At 42.7% G+C, this 27,093-nt stretch overlaps 1 protein-coding gene across 1 annotated transcript in view; it reads right to left on the reverse strand.

Annotated features, from left to right (window-relative positions):
- Positions 1 to 27,093, reverse strand: part of RAB18 (RAB18, member RAS oncogene family) — a 190,834-nt gene that overhangs the window by 38,369 nt on the left and 125,372 nt on the right. The window contains exon 4 of the mRNA XM_078663400.1: positions 9,210 to 9,282. Within this exon, the coding sequence (XP_078519526.1) occupies positions 9,210 to 9,282 (73 nt within the window). The remainder of the gene's footprint in view (positions 1 to 9,209; positions 9,283 to 27,093) is intronic.

Consider the following 27,093-nt stretch of genomic DNA (forward strand, 5'->3'; position numbering starts at 1 on the left):
TTTTCAATGCTTGTTTACTTTGGTTCTATCAAGAAGGCATTCAGATGTGTCACACATTTGCCATAAATTCTGAATGTTAGCACTCTAGTTGCTCATTAGATCACTGTAGTAAAGCTAGTGCTCACCAGGGAAGTCTGCTGCTAATCATGGTTTGCAGCCATTTTCCCGCATTTTTTATCCCGCAGACTTTCAGTCCGCATACCATTATCCCGCAAGGTCATTGACCTCGCATACCATTATCCCGCATTTTTTCAAAACGCATGTGCATTTATCGCGCATGCCTTTACAAAGAATTACGTTTTAAAGGCATGTATGGTAAATGCATTTGCGTTGTGAAAACCACGATGACGAGAGAGGTAAGTGGGTTTGTGTTAATTTTTTCGTGGGTTAGTGATTGTGTAGTGTAGTGTAGTGTTGTGTAGTGTAGTGTTGTGTTAGTGTAGTGTAGAGTTGTGGTGGTTGTTTAGTGTAGGGTCATGCTGGGGGTAGTGTTTTAGGGTTTAGGGTTGTGTTGTAGTGTTTGCGTAGTGTAGGGTCATGCTGGGGGTAGTGTTTTAGGGTTTAGGGTAGTGTTGTAGTGTTTGCGTAGTGTAGGGTCATGCTGGGGGTAGTGTTTTAGGGTTTAGGGTTGTGTTGTAGTGTTTGCGTAGTGTAGGGCCATGCTGGGGCTAGTGTTTTAGGGTTTAGGGTAGTGTTGTAGTGTTTGCGTAGTGTAGGGTCATGCTGGGCGTAGTGTTTTAGGGTTTAGGATAGTGTTTTAGTGTTTGCGTAGTGTAGGGTCATGCTGGGGGTAGTGTTTTAGGGTTTTGGGTAGTGTTGTAGTGTTTGCGTAGTGTAGGGTGATGCTGGGGTGTAGTATTTTAGGGTTTAGGGTAGTGTTGTAGTGTTTGCGTAGTGTAGGGTCATGCTGGGGGTAGTGTTTTAGGGTTTTGGGTAGTGTTGTAGTGTTTGCGTAGTGTAGGGTCATGCTGGGGGCAGTGTTTTAGGGTTTTGGGTAGTGTTGTAGTGTTTGCGTAGTGTAGGGTCATGCTGGGGTGTAGTGTTTTAGGGTTTTGGGTAGTGTTGTAGTGTTTGCGTAGTGTAGGGTCATGCTGGGGGTAGTGTTTTAGGGTTTTGGGTAGTGTTGTAGTGTTTGCGTAGTGTAGGGTCATGCTGGGGGTAGTGTTTTAGGGTTTTGGGTAGTGTTGTAGTGTTTGCGTAGTGTAGGGTCATGCTGGGGGGTAGTGTTTTAGGGTTTTGGGTAGTGTTGTAGTGTTTGCGTAGTGTAGGGTCATGCTGGGGGTAGTGTTTTAGGGTTTTGGGTAGTGTTGTAGTGTTTGCGTAGTGTAGGGTCATGCTGGGGGTAGTGTTTTAGGGTTTAGGGTAGTGTTGTAGTGTTTGCGTAGTGTAGGGTCATGCTGGGGGTAGTGTTTTAGGGTAGTGTTGTAGTGTTTGCGTAGTGTAGGGTCATGCTGGGGGTAGTGTTTTAGGGTTTAGGGTAGTGTTGTAGTGTTTGCGTAGTGTAGGGTCATGCTGGGGGTAGTGTTTTAGGGTTTAGGGTAGTGTTGTAGTGTTTGCGTAGTGTAGGGTCATGCTGGGGGTAGTGTTTTAGGGTTTAGGGTAGTGTTGTAGTGTTTGCGTAGTGTAGGGTCATGCTGGGGTGTAGTGTTTTAGGGTTTTGGGTAGTGTTGTAGTGTTTGCGTAGTGTAGGGTCATGCTGGGGGTAGTGTTTTAGGGTTTAGGGTAGTGTTGTAGTGTTTGCGTAGTGTAGGGTCATGCTGGGGTGTAGTGTTTTAGGGTTTTGGGTAGTGTTGTAGTGTTTGCGTAGTGTAGGGTCATGCTGGGGGTAGTGTTTTAGGGTTTAGGGTAGTGTTGTAGTGTTTGCGTAGTGTAGGGTCATGCTGGGGGTAGTGTTTTAGGGTTTAGGGTTGTGTTGTAGTGTTTGCGTAGTGTAGGGTCATGCTGGGGGTAGTGTTTTAGGGTTTTGGGTAGTGTTGTAGTGTTTGCGTAGTGTAGGGTCATGCTGGGGGTAGTGTTTTAGGGTTTAGGGTAGTGTTGTAGTGTGTGTAGTGTGTGTAGTGTAGGGTCATGCTGGGGGTAGTGTTTTAGGGTTTAGGGTAGTGTTGTACTGTTTGTGTAGTGTAGGGTCATGCTGGGGGTAGTGTTTTAGGGTTTAGGGTAGTTTAGTTGTTTAGTGTATGCTAAAGGCATATTCGTTCTAAAAGTTTTCGTTATTTTAGTTTGCGGCCTAATATTGCGGGATTTTTTTTGCGGACTGATGGTATGCGGGATTTCGTCATATATTCGCTAATCATACTTTCTATGGCAAAATGAACCCCCTCATTTTGTTCCTTTTTAAATTATATGTTTTAAGAGTTACCACTTTATTCCAATCAAGATGGCTTCAGGTGTGCCATACCTTTGTAATAAGTAGGACTGTTAGCACTCTAGTTGTTCTTTAGAACACTCTGGGACATTCTGTCATTGGGCTATAGTTGGGCTACATCTGACTGATATTTGGGCTACATTTGTTTTTTTTTGTCTCTGGTGGCCATCTTTGGGCTACATTGGGCTACATTGGGCTACATTTGGGCTCCAACATATATATAGCCCAATGTAGCCCAATATATATTTTTCAAAGTTAATTTTCGTAAAAAGCTCTGGAGCCTATATCTTGAGACATAGCAAAGGCACATCGGGCTACCAGTCCCTACAATTTTGCCAAGTTTGGTGTAAATCCATTCAGCCGTTCAGGCTAAAAGTGAGGCCAACCACCCTATGGAAAATTGCATGGGAAAAACACGTTTTGGGCCCCCCCTTGACGAAACCCCCCCAAATTTTCAGGGGCTGCTCAGAAACAAAATGTTCCATTTTCCTGAAAATTTCAGCCAATTCTGTCCTCAAACGCCAAAGTTATTCGACATAGGATTTTTTCCCTATGGGATTTTTGAAAATTCTAACTATATATACCTACTGGCTATCGCCAGTAGGATGGAGAGATATATATATAGATATATATAGATATATATATATATATATATATATATATATATATACATATATATATACACAACAGTCTTTCCCAAACAGAAAAGGCGGAGGCCACACAGGAACAGGTAGGAAGCCTTTACTTGACAAAAAATTCCACCAAGGCGTATGCATTTCGGCGTCTTGTTGCCATCATCAGCGCCGTAGAAATAATGGGAAGAAGGAAGTGGGTCTGCACCTATAGGTGTCCTGCTGCAGTTGGATTGGCTGCCATAACTCCTCCCCCTGAAGGGCTCCACCGCAGGTAGTTCGTCCAGTCGGTACTGGAACTACAGGACCCAGAATGCACAGTGTTATTCCGAGGTCCCGCGGCATTGATGATATCAGGAAGGGCCATTATGCAGGGCGGTGCACTCCCACTGTCCAGTGTTTCCCGAGTTGTCAAAGAAAGAGCCTCCCTCCGTCCCCACCGCACCACCACACTTCCCAGATGTCTCTTTCGCGGGGGCATGCGGCGGGTGCAGCTAGCCCAGGGCAAGGAACAGTGTCCTCAACACCGCGTCCATTTCACCTGGATGATGTGGTGGGCCTGACAATGTCAACAAGACCAAGTCCAATGCCGAAGCGTTGCCAGCAACTCGTCAGGCCACTTGATGTGCGGGGGCCTCCAAACACGCCACTGGCAGGCGCGTAATTGATGCACAACAGTCTTTCCCAAACAGAAAAGGCGGAGGCCACACAGGAACAGGTAGGAAGCCTTTACTTGACAAAAAATTCCACCAAGGCGTATGCATTTCGGCGTCTTGTTGCCATCATCAGCGCCGTGGAAATAATGGGAAGAAGGAAGTGGGTCTGCACCTATAGGTGTCCTGCTGCAGTTGGATTGGCTGCCATAACTCCTCCCCCTGAAGGGCTCCACCGCAGGTAGTTCGTCCAGTCGGTACTGGAACTACAGGACCCAGAATGCACAGTGTTATTCCGAGGTCCCGCGGCATTGATGATATCAGGAAGGGCCATTATGCAGGGCGGTGCACTCCCACTGTCCAGTTTTTCCCGAGTTGTCAAAGAAAGAGCCTCCCTCCGTCCCCACCGCACCACCACACTTCCCAGATGTCTCTTTCGCGGGGGCATGCGGCGGGTGCAGCTAGCCCAGGGCAAGGAACAGTGTCCTCAACACCGCGTCCATTTCACCTGGATGATGTGGTGGGCCTGCCAATGTCAACAAGACCAAGTCCAATGCCGAAGCGTTGCCAGCAACTCGTCAGGCCACTTGATGTGCGGGGGCCTCCAAACACGCCACTGGCAGGCGCGTAATTGATGCACAACAGTCTTTCCCAAACAGAAAAGGCGGAGGCCACACAGGAACAGGTAGGAAGCCTTTACTTGACAAAAAATTCCACCAAGGCGTATGCATTTCGGCGTCTTGTTGCCATCATCAGCGCCGTGGAAATAATGGGAAGAAGGAAGTGGGTCTGCACCTATAGGTGTCCTGCTGCAGTTGGATTGGCTGCCATAACTCCTCCCCCTGAAGGGCTCCACCGCAGGTAGTTCGTCCAGTCGGTACTGGAACTACAGGACCCAGAATGCACAGTGTTATTCCGAGGTCCCGCTGCATTGATGATATCAGGAAGGGCCATTATGCAGGGCGGTGCACTCCCACTGTCCAGTGTTTCCCGAGTTGTCAAAGAAAGAGCCTCCCTCCGTCCCCACCGCACCACCACACTTCCCAGATGTCTCTTTCGCGGGGGCATACGGCGGGTGCAGCTAGCCCAGGGCAAGGAACAGTGTCCTCAACACCGCGTCCATTTCACCTGGATGATGTGGTGGGCCTGACAATGTCAACAAGACCAAGTCCAATGCCGAAGCGTTGCCAGCAACTCGTCAGGCCACTTGATGTGCGGGGGCCTCCAAACACGCCACTGGCAGGCGCGTAATTGATGCACAACAGTCTTTCCCAAACAGAAAAGGCGGAGGACACACAGGAACAGGTAGGAAGCCTTTACTTGACAAAAAATTCCCGTCATATATTCGCTAATCATACTTTCTATGGCAAAATGAACCCCCTCATTTTGTTCCTTTTTAAATTATATGTTTTAAGAGTTACCACTTTATTCCAATCAAGATGGCTTCAGGTGTGCCATACCTTTGTAATAAGTAGGACTGTTAGCACTCTAGTTGTTCTTTAGAACACTCTGGGACATTCTGTCATTGGGCTATAGTTGGGCTACATCTGACTGATATTTGGGCTACATTTGTTTTTTTTTGTCTCTGGTGGCCATCTTTGGGCTACATTGGGCTACATTTGGGCTCCAACATATATATAGCCCAATGTAGCCCAATATATATTTTTCAAAGTTAATTTTCGTAAAAAGCTCTGGAGCCTATATCTTGAGACATAGCAAAGGCACATCGGGCTACCAGTCCCTACAATTTTGCCAAGTTTGGTGTAAATCCATTCAGCCGTTCAGGCTAAAAGTGAGGCCAACCACCCTATGGAAAATTGCATGGGAAAAACACGTTTTGGGCCCCCCCTTGACGAAACCCCCCCAAATTTTCAGGGGCTGCTCAGAAACAAAATGTTCCATTTTCCTGAAAATTTCAGCCAATTCTGTCCTCAAACGCCAAAGTTATTCGACATAGGATTTTTTTCCTATGGGATTTTTGAAAATTCTAACTATATATACCTACTGGCTATCGCCAGTAGGATGGATGGATGGATGGATGGATGGATGGATGGATGGATGGATGGATGGATGGATGGATGGATGGATGGATGGATGGATGGATATATATATATATATATATATATATATATATATATATATATATATATATATATATATATATATATATATATATATATTTTTTATTTTTTTTTTTTCACTGAAAATACCATAGGTTACACACCAGTTATAGTTAGGAATTAGCATTTAAAAAACCTTTGAAATTCACTGTAAAAAACATAGGTTTCACACCAGTTATAGTTAGCTGGAAATTTTACTCGCATAAAACCATTGAAATTCCGACGTTATAGTTAGTTGGACTCACTATAACTTGCACGTCTGCAATGCACTGCTGATGACGTCACATATTACATCACTCATGCATGTATTTAAATATTTAAACATTGCTCGCTAATATATATTATTCACTAAGATACACTTAGTAAGCAAGTTAACCAATCAATTTTTTTTTTTAAAACACTGAAAAAACCATAGGTTTCAGGCCTTATATAGTTAGGAATTAGCATTTAAAAAACCTTTGAAATTCACTGAAAAAACCATAGGTTTCAGGCCTTATATAGTTAGGAATCAGCATTTAAAAAACCTTTGAAATTCACTGAAAAAACCATAGGTTTCAGGCCTTATATAGTTAGGAATTAGCATTTTAAAAAACCTTTGAAATTCACTGAAAAAACCATAGGTTTCAGGAGATATATAGTTAGGAATTAGTTTTTAAAAAACCTTTGAAATTCACTCAAAAAACTATAAGTTTTAGTGGTGTTATAGTTAGCTGGACATTTTACTCATACAAAACCAATGAAATTGCTCCTATATAGTTAGTTGTACTAATTATATTTCGCGCACCCGCAATCCACTGCTGATGATGTCACATATTAGATCATTCATGACATGGTAAGTGACATCACTGATGACATCTCAAATGACATCACTGATGACATCCCTGATAACATCATCCACGTGACAATCACATACACCTTTTCATACCCTATTACAATTTTTCATCACTCTTTGTAAAATACAGAGTATCATATTTAAATCCATTGTCACAGCAATACAAGTATCTAAAAATCCACTCAGTGATTCATATATGTATACACACATCTAATCACTTACCTATGGATTCACTCATACATGCTGTCAATGAACAATAGAACACTATCAAAAATACTTATACATCTATATCGACATTAAACAACAGCACGCATCCTATTCACATATGAAGTCATCCTACTCACTTATGCAAACAATGGATCATTCTTACATATTTACTTAGCAAAACACTTATAGAAACACCACTTCTTCTATTCATTTAGATAGTAAGTCATACTTAGTGAATTATAAAATCATTATTACAAGTATACAGTTATCCATACAGTCACTCACACAATCATTGTGTCTTATGTATACTTATTTATATACAACAACTGACACATACACTGCCTTTTATTTTTCTAGTTTGTTGGACCTGTACCTTTGAGAAATATATTTGCTCATCACCACACCCATAAAGAGATTCCCTCACCCAAACTGTTAGAACATGTAGTTTTAACTTCATATATCTACTGAATCAACTATTCACACATCTTTGGACAGTCACACACCCCCCACCGAACCACACACACTCCCATACAAATACTCAGTTAACTAATCAATAACTAATATAGACTTTCACATAGCTAGTAACCAACTGTAGAATCAGTTTACACAACAACTGACAAAGTGATACAGATATTCACACAGTTTAGTCACTATCCACTATATTTAGTGAGACATTATAAATTGGTCAAGTAAACAGTCAATTACACTGCTACTAAATCCTCCATCCAAATATTTATTTATATATATCCACTCATTCTTCAATGTAAATTGCTATATATATATATAATGCATATTTAAATAAAGAAGCAAACCACATTCACTGGATGATGTCATCAGTGATGTCATTTGAGATGTCATCAGTGATGTCACTGACCATGTCATGAATGATCTAATATGTGACATCATCAGCAGTGGATTGCGGGTGCGCGACATATAGTTAGTACAACTAACTATATAGGAGCAATTTCATTGGTTTTGTATGAGTAAAATGTCTAGCTAACTAGAACACCAATAAAACTTATAGTTTTTAAGTGAATTTCAAAGGTTTTTTAAAAATCAATTCCTAACTATATAACTCCTGAAACCTATGGTTTTTTTCAGTGAATATATATATATATATATATATATATATATATATATATATATATATATATATATATATATATATATATATATATACATACTTTCAGGGAAGCAGCGGAGCGGAGCGAGGCAATTTTAAGGAAAATTACACACAGATTCCTCAATCGGCGCAAAAGTTATTCCCAATAGAATGTTGGGGATTTCCTATGGTAACTAGTTCTTAACTATATATACCTACTGGCGACTCGTGATCAGTGGTTGCCAGATTGCTATTCTTTTGCATAATAAATTTTGACTGCCTGAAAAATCCTTGTTGCTGTCCGTGGCTGCTGTTTGTCGGAGGAAGGGCGACAGCGTTTTGATTGGAGATATATTATATATATATATATATATATATATATATATATATATATATATATCTATCAAACCATTACTCCTCCTTAAGAAAAGATTGTCCGGGCCACTTGCAGTTACAAAGCGTGTTTATTAAGGAAAGTTTCGCTCAACGCGTTTCGCAGGGAGAACCTGCTTTCTCACGAGCTGAGAAAGCAGGTTCTCCCTGCGAAACTTTCCTTAATAAACACGCTTTGTAACTGCAAGTGGCCCGGACAATCTTTTCTTAAGGAGGAGTAATGGTTTGATTTGAGGGGATTCGCTATCCCGTCCGAGGCCCGCCACTGGAAGCGGCAGGGGCCCTAAGCGATTTCTTGTGCTGGATTTGGATATATATATATATATATATATATATATATATATATATATATATATATATATATATATATATATATATAATTAAATATATATAAAGAATTAAATACCTACAGCAAAATGAAGCTCTTCCTTCAGGGAGCAAAACTGCAGACTGATTAATCCTCATTGCCCCGAATGTAAACTGTCATAGCACCTTCAAACCCCATTCTCTTCTTTTTCTCCTCTGATCCTGCAATTGATAAAGGCCGCTGATTACCGGAACTCCTCTATTCCTTAACGCGAACCCGGCCTAAATTTGGAGACCCCGGGGTAAATGGCACCCTACCAACCACAAATTTGGCTTGATGGAGCTTGTTATCTAAGCCAAACCTATGATCCATGTTGAAAGATTATGCTGTAGTTTTACTCTATTACTATTAATACGAACTGGGTGGCTTTCCCAGGTCACCCACTTTTTTTTTGCAATACTTTATGCATTTATTAGATTTTTGTGATACATTTACTTTTTATCATTTACCAAAACAAGTAAAGAATCGTGTCAAAAAAATGTATTACTTTTTCAATACATGCAAATAATGTTCAATGTATTAAAATGTTTGTGCTTACCTAAAATTACACCTTGGGCACCTCTGTAATAACTGGGTGTCAACGTTCTGAACCGTTCCTGCCCTGCAGTGTCCTAATTTAACCACAGAACATAAAACATGCAAAAGTACAAAATCAATATATATAATTCAATTGCAAATCACGGTCACTGGAAATGACTGCAGCAGCATTAAGAGTTTTTAACAAAATACATTTGACTGTAGCGCCATCTGCTGCCTTTTTTCCTTCCCCTTTTTTATTTAAACAAAAATAAATACTGTATTTGAAAGAGCTGCAGCCCTTTCAGTAAATACGCACTACAGCTGCTTGCATTTCTGTCATGCCAATAAAAATTACAAGTGCTCAAACGTAAATTCATGCAGTTATTACTACAAAGCAAATTCAAGTGATTACCACAGAATAATGCTATTAACCTGAAAAACACCAGTTTCTGCTGCACAGATACATATTCTATAATCATCGTAAAAAGGAAACCGCGGGGATGGTGAACCCAAGCTCACAGCGACATGAATAACGATCTTAAAGCCAGATAGCCTTTCTAGGTACTATTAAGCAATGGTGGCAAGATCACTCTAAAGTTAACCAATTCGGTGCTTTCCAGAAACCTGTCTTGGTGACTAAAATTCAAATCTAGATTTCAAAATGTACCTGCATTGAACACATTTATACGAAAATGTGGTTTATAAAATTGTAGAGTGATGTATTATGGATGATTATTTAGTTTTTAAAGACTAATACATAGGCTGCTTTTGATTCATCTGTGGTTATGTTTTACAATGCTTAGCATATGTATGTTTTTTATTAATGAAGTATATTTTAAAAGGAAAACAAATATACATTTAATAAAATAAAATGTTAATCCATGTGCTACCCATGTTAGCTATTACCTTGGGTTCAGGTTGATATATGAAAGGGTGCTATTGTGGATTGAATGATATTGTATTTCAGCAATACCTAGGAGAGCTTTGGTGTTGTTCTTAGGAAAACATTCAATCATAATTGAAAAGGAATCTCCAAAGGAGACTGCCTCTCTCTTTCAAGCATCATCTCAGAAGCTTCTAAACTGGCTAAATCCTTCTACTCCTAAAAAGTAACCTACACTATACACTAATGACAGTTAACTACTGGCCCATTACTCACCTACCATTAATTGGCAAGATCATTGAGAAAGTAGTCTATGTTCAACTTCAAGATTACATCAATGCAAACAGTTCCCTGCACGACTATCAGTCTGGCTTTAGATGATGCTGCAGCATGGAGACCACCACCTTACACATCATAGACTATGCCCCCTTGACTATAGATGAAGATGACCCCTGCCTGTTGATATTGCCGGAAATCTCAACTGCCTTTGAAACAGTCGACCATGCCACCACTATGCACACCCTCAAATTGATAATGGGATTCACCAGCAATGTCTTTCACTGGTTCTTCTCTCACTGTTTCAACCAACATCAGTTTGTGTACGTGGGTACCTCCAGGACACAAAAGATCCCTATCAAGTCTGAGGTTTCCCATGATTCCATACAGTCAACAGTCACCTTCAACTTTTACATGAAACCGTTTGGTGCTCTACTCACAGATAACAGCATCAAGATTCACCAGTGACACACAACTCTACTTCAAAGTCCCATCTGTTACAGACATTCAACGCCCCAATCACTGGTTGCTCTTCATCCAAACCAGGATGTCCAGCATCTTCCTGAAACAACCCAACCAAGACAGAATTCCTACTTTTGTCAAGAACAACAAGATAACAGGCCCTTTGCATCATTGCACTCAAAAAGAACATCCCCTTTTTCATCAGGACCTGCTGCATTTAGTAACTAGTTGGAAGAGTCGGCTCTTTAAAGAGCACTACAGCACAATACATTAACCACCCACAACTGGACTTCATCTACTATTACGTTGACTTTAAGCTTGCCTTTGTCCATGTATAGAGCTTTGCTGCCTAGGTTTGCACTACAGAACTCCCACATACATGAATACATATATACAAAGGCAATACACAACTGACAGAATCACTATCATATAGGTGGAGAAATTCCACTACAACCAAAACATCTCCACGTATCATACTCAGTCAAGCATCTCTTCAAAATCATCTATGAATTTTGCAATCAAAACTTACATCAACAAAAGTAAAACCCTCTATTTTAAACTTTATTTAGAATTTTCCACATGATACAGTCAGAACAGTAAGTTATAGGCTAAATCAGGTAAGTTGTAGACAGCAACATTAATAAACACATTATTTCAATTCAGATGAATAATCTATCCCATGTAGTGGCATCTCTTGAACGCTCTTGGGATATACCTGACCAACGTATATATTCTCCTAATGTCCAAGGTGCATTTCCCTAAGCTATAGGTCCCAAGTGAGTGATCTTAATTTCCCAACATCTAAGCATGGTGTATTAATCAAAAGAGAGCAATATAATTCATCCTCTTGTGCTGTTCCTAATGTAGATTATATTATAGAACACAGGGTTGAACCCATAAAGTCGGTGGGACCTGGGTGATTGTTTATTACAGACAGAGGGGTCCCAGACTCCAATAGTAATTGAATAGTGTAAAGATAAAGATAAAAAGATGAATTCAAAACATAAAAATCAAATGTAGTGCAATGTTTTATTCACAGTGCACTCTTATAACCTTTGTCATGGTTAAACAATTTATATCAAACAAATATTCAATACCATTTTGTGCCCATAGTGGAGGGGGAGAAGGGGGGGGGGGGGGAAAGTGTGTGGGATATAGCTCAGGGTGAAAGGAATTGTGACTCACTTTACAAATGGTACGGCATTAGCATATACATTGAAATTCATGTATACTATTTATTAGATGGTCCCCATCTGACGGGGCCTCAAAAAATGTGCAAACATCCAAAACATTGTTATGTATGGTCAAACTCCTTATAGGCTGTATCAATCACGCTGGTATTGGGAGTTGACAGAGTAGATGTCAGTCTACGTTTCGACCCAGAGACGTGTAGGATTGATGGTCCTTACAAAGCGGGTCTTCGTCAGGACAAATAAGGGAAGGGCAAACCTCCTGCACCCTTGTACGTTAGGAGGGAATTGAATGTGGCGGCGGTTATTCGTCGGCGATCTTGTTCAGTGGAAATAGCTGGATTACTCAGCAGAGCGAGTCCAATTGTTCAGATGCTAGAGATGAGTAATTCGTCTTAGTGTCAGCAGAAACGGCTGGAATATCAACAGCGCGGTTCTAAAGTAGGAAGCTTGAACACGAAAAATCCGTCTTGTGGCTCGTCTCCATTCCCCGTAACCAGGAAGCCTGGTTACGGGGAATGGAGACGTTCCTAATGTAGATCATCAATTGTGTTTGCTAGTATTAGTTAGTTTCTTGTATGGGAGTTCTACTAAAGATAGATATCCTAGTACGGCATTTAAGGGTGTGAATTCAAAAGTAGTGCCCAAAATGTTATGAGGAACGGCCACCACATTTTAACAATAATCTGCTATGCCTAAACATATGCAGACAGATGGGAAACAAATCAGCTTCCACAAAAGAACATTCCTGGCATTCAGGGCTAATAGCAGGTTCTATTTTATGCAGCTCAGCAAGGGTATAATAAACTCGACTTAGGACTTGAAATGGCTTAACATGTGGCGATAATCCAGGGACACTTACTTTGATAACACAAGCATTTACAATGCAATAGGTCTCGGGTTAATTAAGTTTGAGCTATTGGCATTGCTAAATATTGCAACACCAACTGCAACAAAAGTCTATAAATTGTAGGCCAAAAAAATGTGTATTTATTTTTGTAGCAATGGTGGCATGCTGCGCTTTAGATGAATATGTTTAAAAGTAAAGTGTGCCATACTGCGATTGCTACAATAGTTAATTGTGGATGCGTTAACAATTGATGTGTGCACTGATGGCTGGTGGTGTGTGTGCTTGTAGAAATTGTGCACGGATGGCTGGTGGTGTGTGTGCCTGGTGGAAGTGCGGACTGCTGGCTGGTGGTGTGTGTGCCTGGTGGAAACGTGCACTGACCGCTGGTGGTGTGTGTGCCTGGTGAAAGCGTGCACTGACGGCTGGTGGTGTGTGTTTGATGAAAGCGTGCACTGACAGCTGGTGGTGTGGGTGTGCCTTGTGAAAGCATGTACTGATGGCTCGTGGTGTTTGTGCCCGGTGGAAGCGTGCACTGATAACTGCTTGTGTCTGTGCCTGGTGAAAGTGTGCACTGACGGTGTGGTTGTGTGTGTGTATGGTTGTGTGCATGTGGTTGTGTGTGTGTGGTGTGTGTGTTGTGTGTGTGTGGTTGTGTGTGTGGTTGTGTGTGTGGTTGTGTGTGTAGTTGTGGTTGTGTATAGTTGTGGTTGTGTGTGTAGTTGTGGCTGTGTGTATAGTTGTGGCTGTGTGTATAGTTGTGGTTGTGTGTGTGTAGTTGTGGCTGTGTGTGTGTGTGTGTGTGTGTGGCTGTGTGTGTGTGTGGCTGTGTGTGTGTGTGTGGCTGTGTGTGTGTTGGGTTTTGTGTGGTTGTGTGTGTGTGTGTGTGTGTGTGTGTGTGTGTGTGTGTGTGTGTGTGTGTGTGTGGTTGTGCGCCTCGAGCTGGGAATCCTTTTAAATAAAAGGAGACGCGTGCACTGGTGCAGTGTGCGCCTCTGGGTATGCACACAGACACATACTGTCTCGCAGGTGGTAAAACGTACCCTTCCAATAAATGCATCTCAGTGACAGAGACAGACTCGTTCTAGTGAACGACTGTAAAGTGTGATGGTTCCCCGCAGTGAGTGCACACCTGCGACAGGGACAGAAGAGACAGGTTCACAGCTGCCGCTGTGAAAGCGTCTGACAAACGGACAACAGACAGGCTCACTGTGATGAATGCACTTAGAATAGTGACAGAAGAGCCAGGTAAATTGTAGTAAGTTCGCCTCATAAACTGAGTGCATAGACAATTTGACTGTAGTGAGTGCACCTGGCAGAGTTGTAAGACACGCCTACTGTGGGAAGTACACCTGAGCGTGGCCGTAGACACACACCCTCTGAGGCGAATGAAACTTAACAGTGCAGAGAAGCACTATATTTAGCTACGCTTGAATGTGACAGCTAGACTTGTAGATAGAGTCCCTCAGAGAGAGGCTTGCTGTAGTGACTGCACATGATAGAGCGACAACACATGCCGAGCACTGCAGTGACTGCACCTGAAATGGGCAGAGACATGTTTACTGTAGTGAGCTCGTCTGGGGAGTGACAAACTCCCTGCAGTGACTTGCATGCACCAGAGCGACTGGCGACAGAGACAGTCTTGGCGCGGTGACTGCAGGAGAGAGAGTGCAAGTAAACAGTTCCACTAGGGACTCTCCTTGCCAATTAAAAAATTAAACTTGTTCTGAAAAAAGGCTTTCACAGCGACACATTTACCGCGCACAGCACACTCCAATCACAGCAAGACAACCACGGGACAAGTGTCACAAGTGACAGAGACAGGCTCACAGCAGTGACGACTGCACTTGGCAGGTTAGCAGCAGGGACAAGTAGTGACTGCATCCGAGAGATGATGGAAGTGACAGCCGCGCTCTAGTGATTGCTACGGATAGTGACAGGTTTAAACACCGCTCTAGTGCGGGACTCCGGGAGTGACAGTCTTACTGGACATACAAACTTCAGTGATTGCGGGCAGACAGGGAACAGTTAATGCACGTGAGAAAGAGTGACAGCAAAGAGTCGTACTACATTGATTACACTTGTGAGCTTACAGGTGCACCTCTGTTAGCAGTGGGGGTTTCAGAATGACTTACACGTACTACTGCACCTCAGTGACAGCAAGGCGACGACTTGACGACTTGGAACAGTGAGTGAGCCTGAAAGTGACGGACAGAAACTTACCGCGTTGGACGGTGAGTGACAGCAGTGACTGTAATGTAAGCACTCCCCGATGACAGCTCTCGCAGAGTTGCTTGGTGCTCGTCCGGTGGTGTCCGTGACAGGCTGTGGGTCTCTCTGGGACAGCAGTGACAGCCTTTCCGAGGGCTCCTCTGATGACCGCACGGACAGATTCAGGGAGCGCTCATGCACAAACAAAACTGTTCATGAAGGTCCGCTTCCGGTAGGGGTTGGAAAACAGAGTATATGTACTGGTGTAATGCCCACCTATTGTGTGCCAAGAAAGTGTGTGTGTGTTTGTGAATGAGTGAGTGAGACGGTCTGTGTGTCACTATGGCTAGCAGAGAGATCGAAAGGAATGATGTGGCAGCATGGTACATAACAGTATAAAGTATACTTCCGACAGTAGCCCCCCGGGCTCTCTGGATGACCACCTGCCCCCAAGGCCGCAGCCCTTTAACAACCCCTCTGTCGGCTAAGTAGCACTTCACACTTGGTTACATTACTCGTTCCCTAATGTGAGAGGGTTCCAGGCGCTTGTAACAGGAGCGGCCTGGGGAATCCCACCCTAGCTACAATTACCGAGCAGATGGCCCATGGGGAGAGGACCGTACCAGGGCCCGGCTGCAGTGGGCTTCCAAAACCGCCTACCGACCCAGGCCAGCCCAAAGGCGCAGAGAATGCACTGCACGTGGACCGGTTACATCAAAATGAGCAGAGATGTGGCGAGGAGAGAGCAATCCGTATGCCTGAACACAACGTAACGCAACACAGCGTACACTGAACACTACATACCGTAACATAGCGGTACGCTAGGCCAGAGACCTAACAATCCAGGAAGAGAGCAGTCATCGGCGCGCGGCAGAGACGCTGGCGCCGTGAGCGTGCGCGCGACCAAATCCGCGCGTGGCCAGCTCTTGTCGCTCCCTCTCCATTCAAAATGCTGGGCGCGTGGCCAGCTCTTGTCTCGTTTGTCGGCAGAAACGATTGCTATAGTTCTCTGCCGAGAACGCGCTTCGTGCGTCTCTAGGCCGAGACCTAAAAAACAGACTAATTGCTGTAAGATGACGATTTCCATTTCCAAGTCCACTTTCCATGTTTTCTGGCAGGATGTACAATGTTCATGCATGCCACTATGAATAGAGTATATACATTTGAGACACATCGTCTAGTACTAGACAATTCTAATGGTTGCTTCAGTCATTCAACGGGGGAGGGAGGGTGGCCTCCTTTACGATTGTTCAAAACGTGGCTTTGACAGCCTGACGCATCCTGAAATATGCTAGAATTTCTAATGTATTAGGGGCAAGCAACTCTCTGGACATGTCCAGCGAGATAAACTTTCCTTTTTTAAGTATGTTTCTTAATGGGATTATCTATTTGCAAGACTGTGCCTCCATCACTAAAGTGTCTAGTGCCAAGGACAGTGGTGGGCTTCTTGGCAAAGGTATTGAGGGAGAGTATAAAATAAAATGTTCTCGCTTCCTGTTGGTTTCCACCAGGCTCAGTGTGTGCATCTCACCATGTGGATTGGGAGGAAGGCTTGGGCTGTTGAATATAGCCTTATAGCTTGCCGTAGCAGGCTATACTGGCTATTAAAGGCCCGCTGCAGCGTAAAGGTCCGAGCCGAAGGTGAGGGACTTTAACAAGGCAGCTGGACTTTAATAGCCGGTATAGCGGGCTATAGGGCTATTAGAACATTCTGCCACTAGAGGACAGAATGTTCTAACAAATTAAACACAGGCTTCAGGGAGTGTGAGGGGATTGACATTCCCTCAGGCTCCCTGAAGCCTTTGTTCACAGCAACAAATAAGCATTGGAATGTTGGAGCTCCGGGCTTATACCTGCCATTATTAGCCCGGAGAACTCCATGGTTTTTAAATGGAGCTTTAATGTTCCAATGTTCTAATATATGGTATAGTTTGAAAAGTGCCTTTGTTTATCAGGTCCCTTTCCATCGTCAAGTTTGGTACGCAACACTTGGGAATAATTCAGTATGCCGCAAAGTGTTCTTGAGCTGCAATGTGGTATTTTAGAAGGATAAGTTACTTACCTGTAATCCTAGTTCTCTTCCAGGGGTATACTCAAAGTCATAATACTCAAAGTCATAAGTACTGAATAGTCACGCCCACGTGCAGGGACCCCGGAGCAAAAGCCAAGAATGTGCGTGTGTATATATATGAAGAAGTAGCAATACGAAATGCGTCAGGATGACTTTTCATTGAATTTGCTGTTTTTGCATCCATTTCGCAAGCTGCGCTCCTGACAAAGAATTAAATGCTGAAATCTTTACCTTGCTCGTGGGCACCTCTTTCATCCAGGCAAACTAGTTTTGGACATTTCAGCAGCGTGCCTGAGCCGCGGAGGTCAGCCCTGGGGCTGTTTCAGCCCCCCACGGAGACGCCTAACAGCGCCACCGATTTGGGAGCAAGGTGCGTTTGTTGGGGATAATGGACAGCTGCGGAGTTGTGATGCGACTCTGCATACCCCACTGTGGTCTCACCTCTTCTTTAACAGTGTGCTCCAAGGTAGACCACTCACTGAAGGAGGACAGGACATTACACTACAGGTACCATGAAGCCCTGCGACCGGCAACCCCCACCTGGGCGGGTACTTGTGCCGTGGTTTTGCCTAAATAATGCCTGCCTTGAAGCTCGAGTCAGTGCCTCTGAAGAAGTAGCAATACGAAACGCGTCAGGCTGACTTTTCATTGAATTTGCTGTTTTTGCATCCATTTCGCAAGCTGCGCTCCTGACAAAGAATTAAATGCTGAAATCTTTACCTTGCTCGTGGGCCCCTCTTTCTTCCAGGGGTGTGTGTGTGTGTATATATATATATATATATATATATATATATATATATATATATATATATATATATATATATATATATATATATATATATATATATATATATATATATATATATATATATATATATATATATATATATATATATATATATAACAGCTCCTCTCGCACCAGCCTGTCGCACACAAAGGCGGGTGCCTGCCAGTCGGGGGTGCACCCGACTCAAATATCTGCTCCAACAATCCCTCCCCGCAATCCACGGGAACCAGGAGGCAGCACTCCAAAGGCAGGTTACACACAATAAGTTTTATTCTCTCACAAAGCGCTTTCGGCACTCGGCCTTCGTCAGTGAAGAGACGCCGACCATCTCAATCAACATATATTTAAACGCCCGTGTTGCTCGGGTAGTAAACACAAAGATAGGACTATCGTAGCAATGAAATCAAAAAAGTGGCGGTCGCCATCTTGGAATGATATTTATCGCAATGTGTAAACAATACCTCAGTGTGTTTAAAATCAGAGAAAATACACAATGCGAAAATGCAAATCATAAGATCACGCCCTGAATGGGCCAATACATCATCTGTCAATCCATAATGGGTACAGAATATAGTGTTAATAGAAAACGGGAAATCAAAATTAGACCCCAAGCGCCATATGGCTGCAATATTAACACAAGCTATATTCCTATGTTCTTCTTTGTGTTATTAGGCCCTGGATGGGCAACAATTTATCATCATATCTGCAACATAACTCAATCCTCATGGAAAAAGTTCAATGGCAATTCGTTCTTCATACTTATGGAAACAAATAAATAAAGAAATAAATGAATAACGTGAAGCAATGTAACTGTCAATTCAAATCAACTCATCCCAAGTGTACAGCTAAGTCCTCATGCATATTCAGTCCTGTTGGTGTTTTGCTCAACAAGTCTATAATGTACCGTGATTCCAGCCTTCTTAATTTTAAGAGTCTGTCACACCCCCTGGTACTTACAGGGACGGAGTCCAGGCAGAAGAAAGTAAGCAATTCTCTGTTGCGTGTATGCTCTTTGTCGAAATGTCTCGCAACAGGATAACTTGCATCTGCATTCTGGATCGCTCTCTGGTGTTCTAATTACCGCAATTTCACCGGATTGGTGGTACTGCCCACATACCTTCTGCCACAAGGACATGTGAGGCAGTATACCACATAAGGCGTGGTACATGTGAGGAATTTGGAGATTCTCTTAGGGTCCTTAACACCAGGAATGCTGTACTGAATTACACGTTTACTTCCCTTGCATGCCTTACATCGTCCACAGGGAAAGAAACCTTTCATAGGTTCGATTTTCGGTTTGGGTTTCAATTCATCATGGTGACTATGGACCAAATAGTCTTTTAATGCTCTTGCTTTTCTAAATGTGATCAAAGGATGGGAGGGCAGATCTTGCTTGATAACATTATCCGTCATTAAGATATTCCAGTGTTTACGCAGTATGCGTTTGATATCTCCAGAATTCCGTGAATATGTAGTTATTAAACGGAATTGCCCAGTTTCGGATTTGTTATCCTTTTCATGAGTTTTATCTTCCAGCAACTTGCTCCTATCAAGGTTCTCAACTTTATTCAGTGCTTGTTCCAATATGGTGGCATTATATCCCCTTTCCTTGAACCTTCGTATGCAATTGCCGGCTGCTTTTTTGAACTCATTATCTTTGGTGTTATTTCTCCTTATCCTTAAAAGCTCACCATAGGGTATACTATCAACCAAACTTTTCGGATGCCCGCTGGTGGCATATAGTGTTGAATTTCCTGCGGTAGCCTTTCTGAACAGTTTGGTATGCAGATTGCCTCCTTCAATAAAAATAGTCAGATCTAAGTAATTCACTTCCTTTTGGCTGATTTCTCCTGTAAATTTCAAATTATTCTCGTTGTTATTCAGTACCTCCAGATATTCCTCAGCGAGCTCCACTGATCCTTCGATGATAATGAACAGGTCGTCGATATAGCGATACCAACATCTCACCAGTTCGTTCCATTTGTTGTTGGTATTGGACCAGGCTACCTGCTCCTCCCAATGCCCCACGAATAAATTTGCGAAGCTTGGGGCCGAGCAAGTGCCCATTGCCACGCCTGTTAGCTGCTTGTAGAGGTTAGTTCCAAAAAGGAAGATGTTATTCTCGAGGCAAAATCTTAAAAATTCGATCAACATTTTATTGTGTTCGTAATATTTCACAGGCCTCCTATCCAGAAACCAGGAAATAGCTTGTAGCCCTTCTTCATGCTCAATGCACGTGTACAAGCTATCAATGTCTATGACCATCATAGTGTACCCTTCTAGCCAAACCATCTTTTCAATGCAATTCAGAAAATGTTTTGTATCCTTCAGATAGGATTTCAGATTGACAACATGAGGAGAGAGAAAAGAGTCCACATATATAGACAGATTTTCAGTCAAGCTACCCTGAGAGGCTACAATCGGCCTCCCAGGGGGGTTCACCGGATCCTTATGTATCTTGGGTAGATAATAGAAGGTCGGAGTTACTGGATTTAGGCATCTCAGAAACAGATGTTCGTCCCCATTTAGCATGTTACTGTTGTACCACTTTAGTATCATATCGTGGTAGTCTTTGATGCTCTTGTTATATGTAGATTCGTTCACCCTTGCATATGTTTTAGGGTCATTTAATTGCCGCAGTGCTTCTTGCTCATACTGCAATTTGGTTAGCAGCACGATATTCCCTCCTTTATCCGAGGGTTTGCACACCAGGGACGAATCATCACAGAGCTTCTTTAAGGCTGTTCTTTGCTTGTAAGTGAAATTAGATCTGCCATAGTCAGTACCATGTTTGCATCTGAGAGTTTTTAAATCCTGAATGACTGCTTCAGAAAAGGTGTCTATAGCATCCGCTCCCATCATTGGCATGAAAGTGGAACCCGGTTTGAAATTGGTTGCACCCCCTCTTTGCTGTACCTCCATAAGTGTCACCATCTGTGTGTTGCTTAGATTAGCAGTGTCATCTTCGTCTATCTCCCTTCTCAATTCTTCCAGAGATCGAATACCCACTAGATCTTTGCATAGCAACATGCTTTCCTCTTTGTCACCAGCCGCCGCCGGTTTGGGTAAGGGAGGTTTCTGTTTGAAATACTTGTACAGCTTTAATTTCCGGGTGTACTTGAATAAATCTATTCGTGTTTGGGTAAACTCGAAGTTCTTTTCAGGGCAAAAACTGAGTCCCAGTTTCAAAATATTTTGTTCCTCGGTAGTCAGGATTTTCGGTGTCAAATTCACAATTGTAAGATTATCCTCAGTGCCTATGTCTTCTTCTTGAAGGCACTCCTCATACTCCTTGTTGCGGGTGGCGAGCCTACGGTTTTTGCGGCTCCAGCCCCCCCTCCTAGTCTTCCTCTTTGTGTTCTTCTTTCCGGGGGTTTGCCTTTGCCCCCTATATATATATATATATATATATATATATATATATATATATATATATATATATATATATATATATATATATATATATATATATATATATATATATATATATATATATAGCTCCGAACACCAGCTAGCTGCACGCATGAGCGGGTGCACGCAAAAACGGGGGTGTACCCGTTATGTAAATCACGGCTCCAAGCATCCACAAACGATAAGTTTGTATAGAAAGCAGCACACGCAGGGGGTGATTCCTCAAAAGATTTTTAATGAGGAACCTCACAGCATACGACGCGTTTCGCCAGAGGGCTTCGTCAAGTAATGCAAAGAGCCAAGGCGCTCAACTCATTTTTAAACAAACAATCTTGCATCCACATAGTCATGAAAAGCATAGAAGGACTAAAAACGTGGCAACAAATGGATCGGCCATCTTAAGATGGTAAACTCAAACATGTGCGCATTATAAACACATGAAGAAAACAATCGTTTCTAAATATATGTACATTATTTACATGAAACCCAACATAAATATGCTTGGAATAACATGACATATCAAGCCCATGGATGGGCATAAACATTAGTCCCATAATCCTTCCATGCAGAATAACGCCCTGAATGGGCATTCCTAAAAAACACAGGAAAGCAGTGATAAAGGTACCATGGATCAAAGTACCTAGCAATGTAAAAGGGCAACATTCACTGCTGTTGATATAGATATAATCCCAATTTTATGCTTACAAAACTCAAATAATTATGAAGCTAACCATGGATATCCATTCATTCTGCAATAACAAGCCAACCGGCAAATTTCTGAATATTAATGCCCACGATGGGCTTTGTATCAACTGCTGCTCCTGTGGAAAGAAAACAAATGACAAGGGGATGCACCCACAAATACTGAATCAAATATCTTTTTACAATAGTCTAAAACCAGAATTACTGACATAAAAAGAGACCTAATGAGAATACTCTTTACATATGAAGAAATGTCCCGATACAAATCGATCACAAGCGGAACAAACAAAATTAACCCAAATGAACTGAAAGTTCTTCATGCATATTAAGGCCATTCGGGTGCTTGCTCTGCAGATCAATAATATATCGGGACTCCAATCTCCGAAGTTTTTGTAGACGATCACCACCCCTGATACTAGCTGCTACACTATCGAGACAGATGTAGGTTAACAGGTCCCTGTTACTCTTATGTTTTTTCTCGAAGTGCCTCGCTACGGGGTATGTGACATCTTTTTTTGCTATTGCACGCATGTGCTCTAGTATCCTTAGTTTCACAGCATTGGTGGTACTCCCAATGTAGTTTAAGCCGCAAGGGCAGGTAAGACAATAAATTACATATGCAGTGGAGCACGTCAGGAACTTCGTTATCTTTTTAGGTGTAGAAAGACCTGGAACATTATAAGCAAGCGTCCGCTTGCTATATTTACAGGCCTTGCACCGGCCACATGGATAGAAGCCATTCAGGACAGGAAGTTTCGATTTCTTCTCAGGAGCAATGTAATGACTTGAGACCAGCTGGTCTCTGAGAGATCTCGCCTTCCTGAACGTTACAAGAGGATTACTGGGCAACTCAGCTTTGATGGTACTGTCTGACATAAGAATATTCCAATTCTTTTTAAGTATATTTTTGATTTGCCCAGCATTACTGGAAAAAGTGGTGATGAGACGAAATGCCCCATTTTTGGTTTTGACAGTTTTTTTCGGCTCCAACAATGATTTCCTCTGCGTCTTGTTGGCTCGGTCAAAAGCACTGGTAAGCACTTTTTCACTATAACCCCTTATCCTGAATCTCTGAAGACTAGCGGCCGCTGCCTTCTTGAAATCATCAGGATCAGAATTATTACGCCTAAGCCTCAAAAGTTCCCCATAAGGTATACTTTCGACCAATTGGCGTGGATGGCTACTGGTGGCAAAAAGAGTGGAATTACCTGCCGTCTCTTTTCTGAATAATTTGGTTTGTACCATGCCCTTATCATCTATATACACTGTCAGATCTAAATAATTGACTGAGCTACTACTGATATGCCCTGTGAATTTTAAATTCATATCATTATTGTTTAACACGTCTATGAACACATTAGCAGATTCCACAGGACTATCAAGAATAATAAATAAGTCGTCAATGTAACGATGCCAACCTATGATTCTATTTGCCCACTCCGGATTAATTACTTTCCAGGTGGCCTGTTCTTCCCATCTGCCTACAAACAGGTTGGCAAAGCTGGGAGCCGAGCAAGCTCCCATGGCGACTCCTGAGAGTTTCTTTCCACAGGAGCAGCAGTTGATACAAAGCCCATCGTGGGCATTAATATTCAGAAATTTGCCGGTTGGCTTGTTATTGCAGAATGAATGGATATCCATGGTTAGCTTCATAATTATTTGAGTTTTGGAAGCATAAAATTGGGATTATATCTATATCAACAGCAGTGAATGTTGCCCTTTTACATTGCTAGGTACTTTGATCCATGGTACCTTTATCACTGCTTTCCTGTGTTTTTTTAGGAATGCCCATTCAGGGCGTTATTCTGCATGGAAGGATTATGGGACTAATGTTTATGCCCATCCATGGGCTTGATATGTCATGTTATTCCAAGCATATTTATGTTGGGTTTCATGTAAATAATGTACATATATTTAGAAACGATTGTTTTCTTCATGTGTTTATAATGCGCACATGTTTGAGTTTACCATCTTAAGATGGCCGATCCATTTGTTGCCACGTTTTTAGTCCTTCTATGCTTTTCATGACTATGTGGATGCAAGATTGTTTGTTTAAAAATGAGTTGAGCGCCTTGGCTCTTTGCATTACTTGACGAAGCCCTCTGGCGAAACGCGTCGTATGCTGTGAGGTTCCTCATTAAAAATCTTTTGAGGAATCACCCCCTGCGTGTGCTGCTTTCTATACAAACTTATCGTTTGTGGATGCTTGGAGCCGTGATATAGATATATATATATATATATATATATACACACATATAATATATATATAATGCATAATACACACACACACCCTTAAAACATGTCGCTAGGCTTAAAACTGCCACAATTGCAGTGCTAAATCTTTAACATTTGAAAAAATATAGACATGCAAGTCATGATATACTTACGATACATACAAAGAAAACTGCTTTGCGTTTGCTTTGAAACACACAACCTTTATTTTCAAAGATAAAAAGGCAAGACCATAGAGGCAGATTGGCCTATAAAGGTTGCAAATAGAAACAATCGGAAAATTGATGCCGTGCCTTTAAGACCTCCAGGAACCCACAGGCTCCCATCATGCACCACAGGTGACAGTTCAGTCAGTTCTTTTGGACGGTGTACAACAGTTTAATCACAGTTTAGGTAACAGATACATATATAAGGCCATGGTATTCGTCTGGGGGGAGGCAGGGTTGCTTGTGACTGATGAGTATACCCCTGGAAGATAACTAGGATTACAGGTAAGTAACTTATCCTTCTCTTCCAGGGGATACTCATCAATAGTCATAAGCACTGAATAGAGTAGCAAGCCCATCCCCATACCCTGGGACGAATACCAGCATATCAAACCATTTTACCAAAACATACATTACCCAAACAAATTTCTCAAGGATGCTTGACCAAATTGAGCATCTGCTTGAGTGTCAGAATCAAGGCAGTAATGGCGTTCAAAAGTATGGACCGAACGTCATGTGGCTGCTTTACAAATTTCTTGAAAAGGTACATTCCTAAGCATTGCTATCGTAGAAGCTTTGCCTCTTGTAGAATGCGCCCTTGGCTTGCCCAGGAGCTGCTTATGTGCCAGTTGATGAGATAATTTGAAACATGACACTATCCATCTAGAAATTGACCTTTTGGGGGAAGGAAAACCAGTGTTCAATGGACCATAATTCACAAATAGTTGGTCAGACTTTCGTACACCTTTTATTTTATCAAGATAGAATTTTAACACTCTTTTTAGATCTAGAGAGTGCAGAGCTCTCTCTCCGCAGGAGTGACCTGGTTTGCAAAGAAAGTAGGAAGAGTAACCGACTGGTTGATGTGAAACTCCGAGACCACCTTAGGAAGGAACCTCGGGTGAGTACGTAACACCACTCTGTTCGTGTGAAAAACGAGAGGCTCTGTAGAGCATAAGGCTCGTATCTCGCTCACCCAGCGGGCAGATGTGATTGCCACAAGAAAAGCAGTCTTCCACAAAAGATGCTAAAGGGAAGCTTTGTGAATGGGTTTGAATGGGGTACCCATTAGTTTATAGAGGACCACATTAAGCTCCCACGGAGGAGATGGAGACCTAACGGGTGGATAGACTTTTTTAGACCCTCCAGGAAATCCTTAACAGGCATTTGAAAGAAAGAAGCCTGAGTGGGAGACTTTCTATATGCTGTTATCACTGCCAGGTGAACCTTTATGGGGGAGTATTGCAAACCTGCTTTGGTCAAATACAGTAAGTATGGTAACAGTACCTGTTCCTGACCTCAAATAGGATCATGACCCTCAGCAATACACCACATGTAAAAACGCTTCCACTTAAAAGCGTAAGACTTCCTCATAGAAGGTCTCCTAGCCTCCTTTAAGATCTGCATGCAGTCTTGAGAGAGACCTAAATGTCCATAATGGATGAACTCAGGAGCCAAGCTGCTAAACTCAAGGACGGCAGATTCGGATGGAACACCTTGCCGCCCGCCCTGGTCAGCAGATCCGGATGACATGGCAACCTCCTGTGTGGCACTTTGGACAGATGAAGGTCCAGGTACCACCACTGGCGAGGCCATTCTGGAGCAACCAGGATAATCTCTGACTTGGAATAGTACAGTTTCCTGATCACTATGGGACTGAGGGGAATTGGTGGAAAGGGGTAGAGTAATGTCTCTGACCAGTCTATCAACAGAGCATTCCCCTTGGATCCTGGTTGCGGGTACCTGGAGGCGAAGACGCAGCATTTTGCGTTTTCTGCGTCCACGAAGAGATCGATGTCTGGTGTTCCCCAGCCGTGGAAGATGTTGTGCGCCACTTCTTGTTTTAGCACCCAGTCGTTTGCTTCTGCGAAATGCCTGCTTAGGCCGTCCACTTGGACGTTGAGGACGCCTGGTAACTGAATTGCAGAGATTTTCATGTCTCATGCCAGAAGCCACTTCCAAATCGCCTGTGCTTCCAGCGACAGCGGTCTGGACCTGTCCCCCCCCCCTACATAGTTGTTGTATTGTCCGTCTGAACAAGCAGAGCAGTCGATTTGATTGAAGGAAAACACGCCTTGAGAGCCAGATGCACCGCTCTGAGCTCCAGCATGTTTAAGTGATATCGTTGCTCTTTCTCTGACCACATTCCTTGGATCTATAGTTGCCCCATAGGAGCACCCATCACTAAAGGGACGCATCCGTCACCAGAGTCTGCTTGGACAGCTACTGTTGAAAGGGGACTCCTACGATGAGATGAGTCAGTCGCATCCACCATCTGATGGAGAGCCCGACGGACCGAGGTAGAGTTAAAATGTCCTCCCAGCAATTAGAGATTTGCGACTACTGATCCTCTAGAGTCTGCTGTAGAGGTCTCATGTGAAGTCTGGCGTTTGGAACCAGAAAAATGCACGAGGCCATTGAACCCAGCAGAGATGAGATATCTAGCCATGGGCTGAGGTATATACAGGGGAGTCTGACACTTGTGGAGAATGGATGATAGTCTCTCCTCTAAAGGATACGCTCTTGCGTTTACTGTGTCCAAAGTTGCTCCCAGGTAATGTATCCTCTGTGTTGGATTGAGGATGGATTTTTTGAACTTTACGTGTAGACCCAGCTGATGTCGTT

Source organism: Lissotriton helveticus, chromosome 10 (genome assembly GCF_964261635.1).
Source record: "Lissotriton helveticus chromosome 10, aLisHel1.1, whole genome shotgun sequence".
In the NCBI taxonomy this organism is placed as follows: Eukaryota; Metazoa; Chordata; class Amphibia; order Caudata; family Salamandridae; genus Lissotriton; species Lissotriton helveticus.